Source organism: Dermacentor silvarum, chromosome 4, assembly GCF_013339745.2.
Source record: "Dermacentor silvarum isolate Dsil-2018 chromosome 4, BIME_Dsil_1.4, whole genome shotgun sequence".
Classification (NCBI taxonomy): Eukaryota; Metazoa; Arthropoda; class Arachnida; order Ixodida; family Ixodidae; genus Dermacentor; species Dermacentor silvarum.
In genome coordinates, this window is record NC_051157.2 from 136,042,782 (window position 1) to 136,056,563 (window position 13,782).

Genomic DNA, 13,782 nt, shown 5'->3' on the forward strand with positions numbered 1-13,782 from the left:
CATATTTCATCTTCTCAGTAACTTTCCTGCATGTGTCCTCGTCTCATTTAAAAATTAGTCTGAAAGAATTCATTCCGACTTGCATGACTCACTGTCATTCAACGCTCCGGCTGTTTTGGATATTATTGCAGGGGGCACTCTAGGCGGTTTGTTTGAATGCGAAGTCAGAGGAGTAAATGAATTGAAATAGTTATATTAAAAAAAAACACTGCCTATCGAACATTATACTGAATGAGATGCCCTTACTCCTGATCCTGTAGCGGGAATTGCGCCCACTGGAAATAGTACCTAGAGCCTGAGATCTACAGTTGCGCACCTCTTCAAACAGTACGAGTAATAGCATTTACTATAACCTTGAATAATACTTGAACCGCACATCAACCGAAGGCGAACAAAGACGAATGTGTGGGAATAATGCTTCCATACGAGACATTTCATTACACACGGACATTAATTATTTCCATAGAAGACGTAGTGGTCTTCGAGTAGACAGCACAAACAATGCGACAAGCTTGTGGCAAATATACACGTAGTGCTGTGTATGTGCATTTGGTGCCGTCATTCGCGCTGTTCCTGTTAAGATGTTACCATACCAAATATAGCTTGAATTCAGATCTTCGTATGGTGCTTTTAATAGTTTGGCACATACTGCACACGCGTCTTCAGTTTTCCCAGTCATTCTACATTACATACCTCACAGTGTGCGTTGTACTGTTTTTATTTTACAGGGTACTACCTCCTGCTTGATGCGTATGACCTGGCAAGTGTTCAATCTGGCAGTGTGCAGAGTCAGAATCTGCCCCTGGGTCCTTCGGCGTGTGTCAAGCTTTACTATTTTATGAGAAAAGATTGTGAGTTTGCTGCTACAATATATATTTAGAGTGATATACAGCAAAAGCCACCGAAGAATGTCATGCAGAAAACTTCCTAGTCAAATTTTTCGTACGCATTCTAATATTTCCATATGTTTTCCGCATGGTTCCTGTGGAGGTTTCACGAAATTTATGCGGAATCTATTTGGATTCTATAACAATTATACGGGAAGTACACCGAAAATGCATAGAAAAATTGGACTGGCATATGAAACGTTTGATTAGGGTTATAATGTTGCCAAACTCAGACAGTATTCACCATTTCTGCAAATCAGTATATAGCAATCAAACATTTCCATAAATAGTTCCATAATACAATCACCCCACCACGATCACCACCTCCATAAACAATATTGTCACGGGGATTCTTCCTCTTCGCCTAGCACAGCGGTCCTTTAATGGCAGGCTCATACACAATGCCTCGTAACAATATGTTTAAGTCTATTGGGACAAAAAAATTTTAACTCAGAGGACTGTGTTCAGTCAGTGCTTAGTTAACTATTACCGACTGGTTATACTGTAACTATAGATAATCAAGGGGCAAAAAGAGAGAAAGAGTACTAGTTTGGCGCAAGCTTGAAGTTGCACACCAAGTTGACATCAGTAGTATCATTGTGATCTATGTGAAACCTGAAGCACAGAGGCTATGCCCGAAGGCACAGCTAGGACGTGCCACCTGCTAACAACATTCCGAAAGGCGGAAACCTTTGTAAGAAAAGTGAAAAAAAAATGTGAGCTTAATATGGTAATTTTTAGTATGCCTTCAATTTTTCATTTGAGACCTCGCGCCAGGATGGATGTATGCATGTATCCACACCTTGTACTCTTGGAGCGTGATATAGCGCAAGCGGGTGAGTCGAATGAGCAGTCGCGTTTCCTGCTTTTGCTCCTATTAATGACAAGCCATTGTCTCGGTAAAAGGTGCTTGTTGGTTCACTTCAAAGCCAAATAATGTATATTCTTGGGTGCGATCACAACTAGCAAAGTGCAGTCCAAGACTTCGGCCATAGCCTCCGATTTTTGAGAGATGGAAGAGCCAGAGTATAGCTGTGAGACCTGACAAGTCTCTCAGCCTTCTTCATTATGTGAGTTGAATGTAAGTATTAAAAAAACGCTTCGTGTCAAGCATCACAAGTTGGAGAATCCTAACTTACCACGAAGAATGCAATATATTATAGACCTACAAGGCTTATTAAAACAGACATGCTTAGTGCCAGGATTCCGTAAAAAAGTACGGTTTTCAGAACTTTAATACCTTAGCCTACAGGAAAACACATGCATTGTATTTTCAGCTCAAGCAATGAATGGATTTGATTCTGATGGTTGAGGAAAAATTCACTGGGTCTTTTGTGTTATCTCTAAGACGACTTGAAATTAAAAGCCCAAATGCCGATGTATTAAAACCTGACCCCCTTAATTTGCTTAGTCTATTTCGCTTAGTCGTACGCTTACTCATCCTCTTAATTCGCTTACTCATAGAAGCCGACGATGACGGTGGTCCGCACACCGTCAAAATTGTTCCGTGAGCGTTTGCATATAGGTTAGACACGACGTCGGGTCGGCGTGGTAAGTCCCTAGACTAACCCGGCAACCTTTCTTTAGTCTTTGCGCCGTCGGCCATTTTGGTACGGTTGTGCATCGACGACACGGTTTTCGCTGATAGACGTTGGAGGTCGAGTGAACGATGAGACATATAAGGCTATCACCTTAAAAAAAGCCACAGAGTGCATTGTATCATATGGCGATTAAATAATCTAGATTGTAACGTTTAAAAAATACCATAAAGATTTATAGTGGGATCCATTTTTTTGCCCTTCACAGCTGGAGCATCGTTGACTGTTGCGTTCGTCGACTACATTGGGACATTAAGCGGCCGTCCACAGGCAGTGCAAGCCACTGAGCCAAGTCAGTGGACACTTCTCTCCATTGAACGCTCCGATCTTCCTCAAGTTTTCTCGGTATGCAGCCATGACGTGCGAGCTCTGAATTCAAGTAGTACGCAGGCAGAACTGATGTGCGGTTCACTTGCATCCTCAAATCACTGCCCTTTATGGCATATTTGCGAGCTGTAGTGCACGTAGTTGCAGCTTTTAGCAAGCTACAAAGTTTGGCCATCACCTATGCATCCAATTTCTTTGTAGTAAGTTCAACGGCGAACGTTAATGTGTATGCACCACTTTCTTTATTACCTGTGAAGTTCGGCATCTGCAATACCTGAGTGGCTATATAGTGTTGATACTTGGCAAGGCGTAGTGGGCTGTGAGTCCCGGCAACAGAGGGTGTATTTGTATAAAGCCAAAATACAAATATGCTCTCGTCTTTAATTTGACCTGAACACTAAAGAACCTCAGGGTTTAAAAAGGAAAAAATATTCAATAGCCCCTCAGTACGGCATATCTCCAGAGCCGAAGGTGTTACATTAAAATGGCAATCACATCCGTCAACTTTAGTGTCATCTTCAAAAGATAATAAGCAGTGGCGATTTATGACGAAAAAAAAGTGCTGAGGGCTGTTGTAAGCACCACTTCGCTTTTTCAGCATGCTTCAAAGCATGCATTACCTGATCCTCGATGTTGTAGTATGAATCGGACATCATGCCTCAAAACATGCAAGGAGACACAAGGAACAGGGTTGTCAATTTGGGCTTGATTTAGGTAGAAAAACTGCGCATCAAATAGCAGGATTCACCGATTTCAATAAAGGCCGGAGCAAAGCAATGTCACCACTACAATCAAATTTTCGATGATGTGAAACTTCACAACCACATCTACAGCCATTGTCATAAATATACAGGTTATTCCGCGCCATCTTCGTGCAGCAACGTGCGTGTCTCATCACACAAGACTAAATTTACAGTCTACTGCTGTTCTGTTTGAATAATTAAATTATTATACCTGCGCCACACGGGCACCGGTGAACACCTTTCAACTAATGAATTAAGAGTTTCCCTAAAGTAGTTTACCATCAAGGGAGCAAAATTCAAATGGAATCGATAAACATAGTGACGCCAGAGGCGACTCCGGCAATCATCTACTTACCCGCGTTTTTGTGCATGGCGTGGCCCGGCTGTTGACTTTGGCCTGTTTTTGCTGCAATAATGTGCACTGACTGCAACATTTTGATCCCTGCCGTTTCACGCACGATTGCGAAGCCAGATGTAGCACAATCACGACATGTTAGACGCGCAGTAGATCTTGCCGCGAGCATAAGAAGGACGGAACATGTTTGTACAATCAAGGGGCGCTCTCGCTCGAGAGTATAAGGAAGCAGCAAGTAATGCTAGAAATGTTCTGATTTGAAACGCAAATTGTTATATTTTCATGTAAAAGTAAACTGAAGAGAAACAACAACTGTAATTTCAGTTCGATGTCACGCACTGTGGAAACGACAGTGCTTCCATCAGCCGTCGTGTTAGTTGATCGTCAAAGTCCCTTCACCAAAAACTCCATTATACTCCCTTAGGGGGAAGGCGACAGTCTGATACTAGCTGTATCTTCCACGAGATCAAGGAAGAGTCGAAAAATTTTGCAGGCAGTTTTGCTGTACATGCGAGAGAAATGAGTTAGCATTACATCAAGAGCTTTATATCAAGAACTATTATATGAAGAGCTTACTCGACACACTTCTGCATCTTCGAGGAGCGAAGTTCAACAGGAGATGGTCCAGGGCAGACCACCGTGAATTGCACAACATACATACATACACGCATTCATATGCATACATACATACATATATGCATGCATGCATGCATACATACATACACGCATTCATACATGCATATATGCATGCATGCATGCATACATACATACATACATGCATTTATTTATTTATTTATTTCACAATACTGCCGGCTTCCATTTGGAAGCCCAGGCAGGAGTGGTACAAACATCGCGATTTCAAACTCTTTTTCCTCAAGGGAACAAGCAAACAAAAAGACAGTCAAATAGGCAAGGCAAACATATTCTAATACACAGTACAAAGAAATACGATAACGCCATCACATTTGCTGGCAATAGGAAAGGCGTAATAAAAGAGACATCAGAATATCCAACACAAGCAAAAAAGAAATGATGAACGCATGACATTACAAGTACGTCTGTACTGCAGATAAAGAAGGAATGGGGAGTGGTTGAATTCACGACACTTTGTGGAAGGGCGTTCCATTCGCGAATTGTTTTGGGCAGGAAAGATAAAATATATGCGTTTGTTCTAGCGTGTGGCACTAAAATTGTTTGATTGTGCTTACCTCTGGTCAGTCGCGATGTATTAAATTGCATGTAGTTGTCAAATCTCATTTTAGTGTGGTTGTTAACTATGTTATACATTGTTTGTAGACGGTGCATTTTGCGACGAGTTTGTAGTGTCTGAAGCCCAGATCGCAATCTTAAATCGGTGACGGAAATGCGCCAATCATAAGCATTGTAGATAAATCGAAGAGCTTTTTTTGACCGCTTTCGATAATGTCTATGCCTGTCTTTGTGTGATGGTCCCAGACAATATCTGCATACTCGAGTATTGGCCTAATTACTGACTGGCATGCATACATACATGCATACATACATACATACATACATACATACATACATACATACATACATACATACATACATACATTCATACATACATACATACATACATACATACATTCATACATTCATACATACATACATACATACATACATACATACATACATACATACGTACACGTCCTTCTAAGCTCTCCCATCCCTTCTTTGCCTCTACCACGTTACCGGCTTTCCACACTTTACAAACATACGTTTCTTTTTCAAATTTGACACTCCTAATGCTAACCCATTAAAAGGAGTTCGCGGGCGCCTGTGTGACACGGGTCTTGCTTGGCTGGTTGGGGGGTCGGGGGGGGGGTTACTGCCAGAACCACTACCTGATTATTAGGCATGCCATAGTGGGGGACTCTGAAATAATTTGGACCACTTGGGGTTCTTTAACGTGCACCTAAATCTAAGTACGCGGGTGTTTTCGCATTTCGCACCAATCGAAATGCGGCCGCCATAGCCGCGTATTTTATCCCGTGACATCGTGCTTAGCAGCCCAACACCATGCCCACTAAGCAACCACGGAGGGCTCTTTGCTGGTTCATAAGAAAAATAATATGCGAAGTTGCTTTCATATATGGTGAAGCCAGCTGCTGCGAAGGCGGCGATAGCATAAGCTTGTGTCGCCGCATTTTAGTGGCAGCAGAAAATAGCCGTTCTGGGAGGGTTGTCGCGCATTCCAGAGTAGCGGTTAACACACGGGAACTCTCCTGGAACGCCTGGTGTCGACAGACTGGAACAAATTTGTGCTGGCACCAAATTCGCAGCAGCTGGCTTCCACATAAGAAGGCAACTTCGCATATATGTATTTTAAATTATTTACAAGAGAAGTACCACTGCCAAACATTGCGTTGAACAATTTGGCCAATGAAACGAGGCCTTTCTGCAAAGTTTTAGTCAGAACAGAGCAGCGGTAAGTGCAAAATAATTCTCTAGCGTTTTGAGAAAAAAGCGCGTATTCCTGTACATTTGTTCGATTTTGTGGTGCGGCTATACCTTGGGACTCTTGACACCCCAGTCAATGTATCGTGAGTACGACGAATTTTTTCACATTGCAGGGCGTTCGAAACTATGGCATACTAGATGAACTTCCTCGAAGAGTCGGTTGACAGCCGGCAGCATAGCCCATATACTTTTGAAGAAGGCTCTACCTGCTCTCATCTATAAATATATTACACGAATAACTTTGCCCTGTGCATGATGAATGCATTTCAGTTATTTACGAAATATGGTCATGAGAAATTTTTATGTTATCTCAGGAGACGTTTGATTTAATTAAGGAATCAGGGACAGTGCTTTCTCGCTCACATACCTGCCAAGAGAAGCTAGCAGGTTCCAAAAATATTTTATGAACAGAAAGTACATATGGTGTAATAAGAAACGCAGTGTTTTGATATCGTTACTAAGTATTTAATATGCTAATCTTATGTATAATTCGGGAGAGAAAAGTGATTAAGTGACGCTGCGGAAAATATCACATCGATCATTTCAAAAACACTTTCGTTGTAATGAAGTTCACCTGTTGCTCAAGATGATTATGATAAAAAGGACGTACGGCTTAGTGGAATCGCGGGTAAATATTTTTCGTATTGATAATCATAAGGTGAGAGAGAGAGACGTTATAACTCCTATAAGTTTTGCTACTACTGCAGCACTGCCCCCATGCAAGAAAATCGACTTTGTTTTTTTTTTTTTTGCAACGTTTTGGTGCTGCTCCCGGCGGGGTGGCAATTTCAAGGTGTGGAGTTGCGAAAGCATAGCTAAACTGCAGTTCTGGGCAAATTAACAGATATTTATCTTCCCACTAGATATAGCATTTTCGTTAAACCTTATATGTTGAACATATGTAATCACAACAATTTGTAAGTTGATGAAAAGAAAACGCTTAAATGGCAGGCAGCGTGCATTGTGTAGATGACATCTGGAAAGAGGGTAAGTAAGAAATATATATTGTTCTCTTTTCACTCCTTGTCGACAGCATGCCTGTGCACGTAGTTCAAATTGAATATTGCTTTTGACATCTCCCAGCAAGTATTTATATCACATTGCGCAGGTTGTCATCACTGGCCAGACTGCACGTGGTCGTAGTGACGTCGCCATTGATGACATCGAGGTACGCAGTGGCAAATGCGAAGAGACACCACTACCCACAAAAGAGACACCGGTACCCACGAAAGCCCCTGCACCCGGTACGTCCTAGATTACCCGTACATTCCCAGGTCTTGGCACAAGTACAGGTGTTCTTAAGGCCTAAATTTACATTTGAGTTGGACGGCATGTAAAGAAACAACCAAACAAAAACAAATTATTATTAAAAGATTGCTTTGGAATAATTTTTATGCTAGTTCACAGAGCGATGCGTGGCTCTAAAGGAGGGCAGAAATGCTTTTTTGCTGTTCCTCATGACTTCTTCCGACCCTTTACAAATGGGTGCAGTGTTACACTAAGGGCTCATGTTTCCAAATGAACAGTTCTCTTCATGGCAACTGTTCATAGCATGTAGCAAATGAAGTAGAGCCATTGGAATAAGACCCAGAAGAAAACCTGGATGGCAAAGATTTTGAGTACCGCACATATAAAACCACGACTCGGAAGCGTAACTAGCAAGCAAATTTAATTGCATTTTTCATATCTATATAAGAACAGTAGTGTGCAGGATGTCCAACCAAACCAGAACTGAAACAAAAACCGGAACTTAACCATTGTTTTCTGCAGAACTGGAACCGAACTGGACTTTTATTTTTCCGCCATCTTGAAACCGAGCCTGAATTTAAACCTTTTAGAAGAACCATCCCGAACATGTTCAAAAAACGGTTTAGAAGAGCATGTGGACCATCTGACAGAGCACGTGAGAGGGGAAACGCTAGACAAGGCTCAAAGCCTCCCGGAGTCGCCAGACGATTCCCATGGGACATGTATGGCTCAAAGAACCTCAAATAACCTGAAATGAGTTGATAGACTCACTATGTTTTCTGGTGTTTTTGGGCCTCAAGTACTTCTTGTCAGGCCAACGAAACCGAATGACTCCCCCAATGATCGATGACGTTATGCTTCTCCGTTCGTTTTCGCTGGGCGAAAATACAAGTGCACTTGGTATGCAATTTTTTTTTAGATGGTGAAATTAAAAAAAGGGAAAGAAAGTGCCGTTTGATGTGTAACACTTAAGGAAAATGCGAAGTCGAGCTCGATTGAAAAGTTAGGCTTCTGTAATAATCAAGTTCGCCATTCGAAGCGAGAACAGTGCTTTTTAATGCAACACAATGATGGAAGTGAACATAAATCGGAGTGGCGCCACCTATTTTTCACTATGGTACCTCTCATGTAGTGTTAGCACTGGCTAGTTGATTCACAGAGAGCGGCAAAGTGCTAGATCACGTATGAATTGTGTCAACTCGTCCGCTTTAAAATTTACGAACAGGAGCTGCACTTTCGTTGCCAATTTTCTGCACAACAAAGCCATATATTGTCACGCAGAAAACGATTATAGGAAAATAATTCAACCTAATATACGCGTATTCCTATAGCATTTGTTTCAAAAATAAATTCCGAGAAACACAGTAGAGTAACACAACTAAAGAAGGCACAACAGATGCACCATGCACTGATACCGTGGGCAGCGAGCACAGGACATTTCGTAGGCATGCGTCATCAAAAAGAGAACTTCTTGGTGCATCAGGACAGCTTTTATTTTATTATTTCACAGAGTGATTGTCGTATTCCGACAGCTAGATTTATTTGGCTTCCGCGCACCTTGTCATTCGCCATCTAAATTTTACCAATGTCGCCTTCAATTTTATTCTCTTCGTATTGTCTATTTAGTTGCTTGCCGTTTAAATCTGAACAAGATACCGTTTCATGAATACTCTATTTTTCATTTGAAATATCATGTTTCAGAAACCACTAGTCCTGTTGAAACTACAACACCAGCAGTTTCGGAGCCGGTGTCCACGCAGCAGGCTACTTCAGCAGGTAACAAGAAAGTTTTATTCAACTTCTTGTACGCCTTTTTTCGGTCCCTGGAAGTGGCAGTGGTGGAAGTTTTCAAGTGCTGTTGAGCATTAGGTGCAAGTCTTGAAGGCCAAGAATTTTGTGCCTAAGCGAGTTACGTTACTAGCCGTTGTTTCAACATTTAGGCCTTGTCAACTTCAACTGTTCCCTATGTGTATTAGTTAATCACGTGGGGCAACATGCGGATTTAAATATGTTCCAATGTACGGATGGTAGTTTCGAGCATTAATAATAGCAGTAACTGAGCAACAATTAGTGTTTGGAATTATACCTTGGCTGTAACTGTAACTGTAAAAATGGAAAATTGAACTTATTACGCTATTATTTGTACAGCACCTGCAAATAATCACAAATATCAAAAGTTGGTGCACAAGGTGAACTTGTTTGAAGTTTAATAAATATAATCTGTCTTGAAATGCTCCATTTTTTGTTGCTCACATGCTTTCAGCATTAGTAATCCAAATGAGCTCTTTCTGTGCAACTATAGCATCACCGTGCATCAGCACAAGTTTTGAAGTATAACTAAAGTTGTGCAAATAATTGCAATTTCGAATCAAATCTAATAGGTTTTGCTAATGTATTCTTATTGGATAAGAAGTTATCGAATACTCGTTTTGTTCGAACACTATAAGGCGAAACAGCAGTTCTAGCAGTTCACATGGAGAAACAAGGATACAAATGGAGACTCGTTTAAAGGATTCTTGCGCTGCAAAACCGTGCTCGTTGTATGGACTATTCAGTACCAAAATAAACGCGTGGAGGAGGTTACATACGCACAATATTTGCCAGCCTTTGAGTAACCATGTCCTGCCTGAGGCAGTTTATTAATGCACTGTCTTTATTTTGACAAAGCAATGCATGCATTTATTTATGTAATTCGGACTGTCATAACTCTCATTGTCATCGTGCGTCGAATACATCAGTAAATTCTTGTTTGTCTTGACAGACTTATCAGTTCACCTGACACTGACTTGTGAATGGCAGTACATCTATAAATATTGTACACATGCCTCTACTGCGAAACAAGCAGAACATGAGTTCATATTTCATTTCCTTTATTTGACATTATTTGGCTCTAGTAAAGGAATTTTGGTTTTCTCCTATTTTTGATCAGTATGATAATAAATATCAGCTATTCGAACACCTATATTTATAAGAATGAATCCCAGAACTTTACAATTAACATCAAAACGTATAAAAAACCCGTAATATTTAGACTGTCTTTCATGCATAGGAATGGAATTGCGCATTGCCAATATATGCCTTGCTATGCAGCTGAACCATGACGTACACAAGATTGGGCTATTTATTGATGGCGAGCTCTAGGTGACTGACATACTACAGTTCTGCAGACGTATACGAAAGCCAAAGTTCAACGCTCATGGCATCTGATCGAGTGAAAAAGAAATAAATAGGTGTGCGGAACTGCTATTCTACATGTTTGCTGCAATACACTTCTTCAAGCAGATTAAGAGCCAAGCATGCCAAGCATTAACCTTGGCTGGGCTGTTTAATTTTTAATATATCGTTCACGGCATGTATTTTCTCGCTCCTAATGTCTTTACTACAAACCTTTACCCATTGAATCAGCCAGAAAAGTTGTCAAACAGGAAATGATGGAGAAAGCCTAAGAAGAAAAGGCGGGGATGTTAACCAAAGTCGGTCCGTGATAGACTACTGTACCCCAAAGGAAGAAATAGCAAGCGAAACTCACGTACCGCTCTCAAGCTGCATTTCAATTGCATTTTCTGTGTGCATACTTATTTGTTTAGGGTAAACAGATACGATTGGCTACTCGTTTCGTAGAGCGAATTGTCACTTACCCAAAACTATATCTGACATTCTAGAGCCGCCTCCTCTGACTACAGAAGTGGTTACACCGGAACCGAGGACTAGTGAATCTCCAGCTCCTCCACAGCCGAAGCCTGCCTTGGCATGCCGTCGCGGCGAGTTCAACTGCAGAGATGGTAGCACTTGCATTCCAGCGGCACTGCTTTGTGATGGCGTTAACGACTGTCCAAATGGACTTGACGAGAAGTGTGGTAAGAGTTTTTTTTTTTTGCAGTCAACTTTCCGTTAGTGGGCTCGAGTAAAGTCATCGGCCTTATGAAATCTCTGTTCGCAAGTTTTCGTAGCTTGGAGTCTCGCACTGTAAGTTCAAAAAGCGAATACTAGCATTTCAGGGGTAATCAGTAAAAAAGTATTTCCTTGCGTTAAGTCTATTAAAAACGGAACATCTTTAGGCGTCTGCAATACAGCAACACAAGGTACCAGTGACATTTTAAATGCATAGTAGGATTTCTGTTGATATAATGCCAAATGTAATATGTATATCGTGATTTGGTTCTTCCATGTCAATCCAACTATGCATGTTTTGACGCAAAAGGTTGCAAAATATTTTACAAGTGCACGTTCTAAAAGTGGTATGGCTTTAACTATGCTTATTTTCTTTATTCTTATCAGTCACAACTCAATTCTCGTTACTTTACCATTTGTGTAAAAGAAACTCTACCCCAGTGCGCTTTGATGTTGAAACTGCTACTCCGATGTTCTGCACTCTAATTTTGGTATTGCTCAATTTTGATGACTTTGGTACTGGCCTTTAAAACCACTCGAGCCACTACCTAGGCTGAATAATTTTTAAAATTATGCTGTCTACAAGACAGCAGATAATACGAGTTAAATCTATTTCCCCCTTTTGTTAACAAATCAACGGTTCCTCATATCGTATAACTATACATAAAATTCTTTGTTGCCTGTTTCTTTTTCACTGGTCGCAGGAGGCACCATGCCATGCAAGGAAAATGAATTCTTCTGTGTAACTCGCTCTCCCAGCGCTTGCCTTCCCCGTTCTTTACTCTGTGATGGTAACGAGGACTGCGTTGGAGGATCCGATGAGTCATTATGCCGTGGTAAGAAAGCAGTCGCCTCTGAAAACCTTGCTACCGGCTTCCTCTTTGCATGAATGGGCGAATTTTAGCGATTGCTCTCAGCCAACATTTTCATGAAATATCAAAATCACGCCACAGTAAGAAAAGGCTTCTTAAGGTGCAAGCCTACTAGGAGATAGTGCAGGAGTAGAGAACAGGAGTTTTTCAGCGCATTATTTGAAGTAATTTATGCGCTGGGGCCCCGGGTCCGTAATTGTAAAGTAGATCGTAGACAACCAAGTTTCTTAAAAACGCGTGCTCTGTGATATCGGAAGCAACATTAGCGCAGATGGCTGAGAAGTGGTCAGTGGTCCTTATGGGTGCAGAAGTTTATGAATTTGGTCGCAGAATCCGTAGCAATTTATTAAGGTGGCTGACTGGGCTAGTTGGTTATTCATACTGGTAATACACAGCGCGAGAAGAAACACGGGGATGAATTGCAGACACAGTCAAGTGCTGACTTCCAACTCATTATTTTATTGACAGACATGCTCTATACAGTATATACAGTATATGCATGTCCAGGAACAGATACAAAGAAAAAGAAGTATACACTGACAAGGAAACAAAAAAAACAGAAACCGAAAGAAATTTTTACTGTTTTGATCTTGTCACTCAATTCGTTAAATGCTAATGTTGGCTAACATTCGATTTTTTGGTGCCACGGACGTCAAATTATAATACACTAAACATAGTTGCCCTAAGGATGACCAAAGCTCTGCGTCTTCTCTATAGATCGTTTTATCTTTTAACGTGATAGCGTTTAGGGCCCCGTGTCGCACAAAAACCGGCGTCGGCGGCGGCAATGCCGCCCGCGGCCTAGAAAATAAACCCAACCACGTAGGCCCTCCAATATATTTTACCACTAAAGTTGCTCACACTTTGTCTTGCATTCTTTACAAAGTCATTCCTCGGAATTTTGAGATTGACAGCCCCTAAATAATTATCATGAAACAAAATACCGACAGCGCATGCCATTTATGTTAAATATTCTCAGGCTGAAATATTAAAGTTCCGAACTATAAAAGAAGGCAGGCCCACGAAAGAAGCCGCGTTAACTACCAGAAAGCGCGCCTTCGTGCATGGCGTTCACCGCCAGCGTCTCCCGGTAAACATTACGGTTACATAAGCTGCAGTTGCCGGGAAGTGTGAGAAACACTCAAGGATCTTTGAATGCTATCGCGTTCCACACTTAAAGGCGAATCTTAAACGTCCTCCAATTTTTTTTGTTATTTCTAAGATATGGTCTTAACATAATAACCAAATATCAGTTTTTTTTTATTTTAGTTTAAAGATTTCTTAGTGGAGGAGCTTAAAAGTCTTCCTGTAACTAAAATAATTTTTTTTCTCATGTTGAATGCGTCCAATATAATGCACGTGACCTAGCTACTTGTGCCT

At 41.1% G+C, this 13,782-nt stretch overlaps 2 protein-coding genes across 2 annotated transcripts in view; one reads left to right on the forward strand and one right to left on the reverse strand.

Annotated features, from left to right (window-relative positions):
* LOC119448918 (MAM and LDL-receptor class A domain-containing protein 2) overlaps positions 1 to 13,782 on the reverse strand; it is a 666,053-nt gene that overhangs the window by 479,180 nt on the left and 173,091 nt on the right. The window lies entirely within an intron of this gene.
* LOC119450647 (MAM and LDL-receptor class A domain-containing protein 1) overlaps positions 1 to 13,782 on the forward strand; it is a 464,623-nt gene that overhangs the window by 440,695 nt on the left and 10,146 nt on the right. Inside the window, exons 28-30 of the mRNA XM_049666103.1 lie at positions 9,341 to 9,415; positions 11,302 to 11,496; positions 12,235 to 12,366. Coding sequence (XP_049522060.1) covers positions 9,341 to 9,415; positions 11,302 to 11,496; positions 12,235 to 12,366 — 402 coding nt within the window. The remainder of the gene's footprint in view (positions 1 to 9,340; positions 9,416 to 11,301; positions 11,497 to 12,234; positions 12,367 to 13,782) is intronic.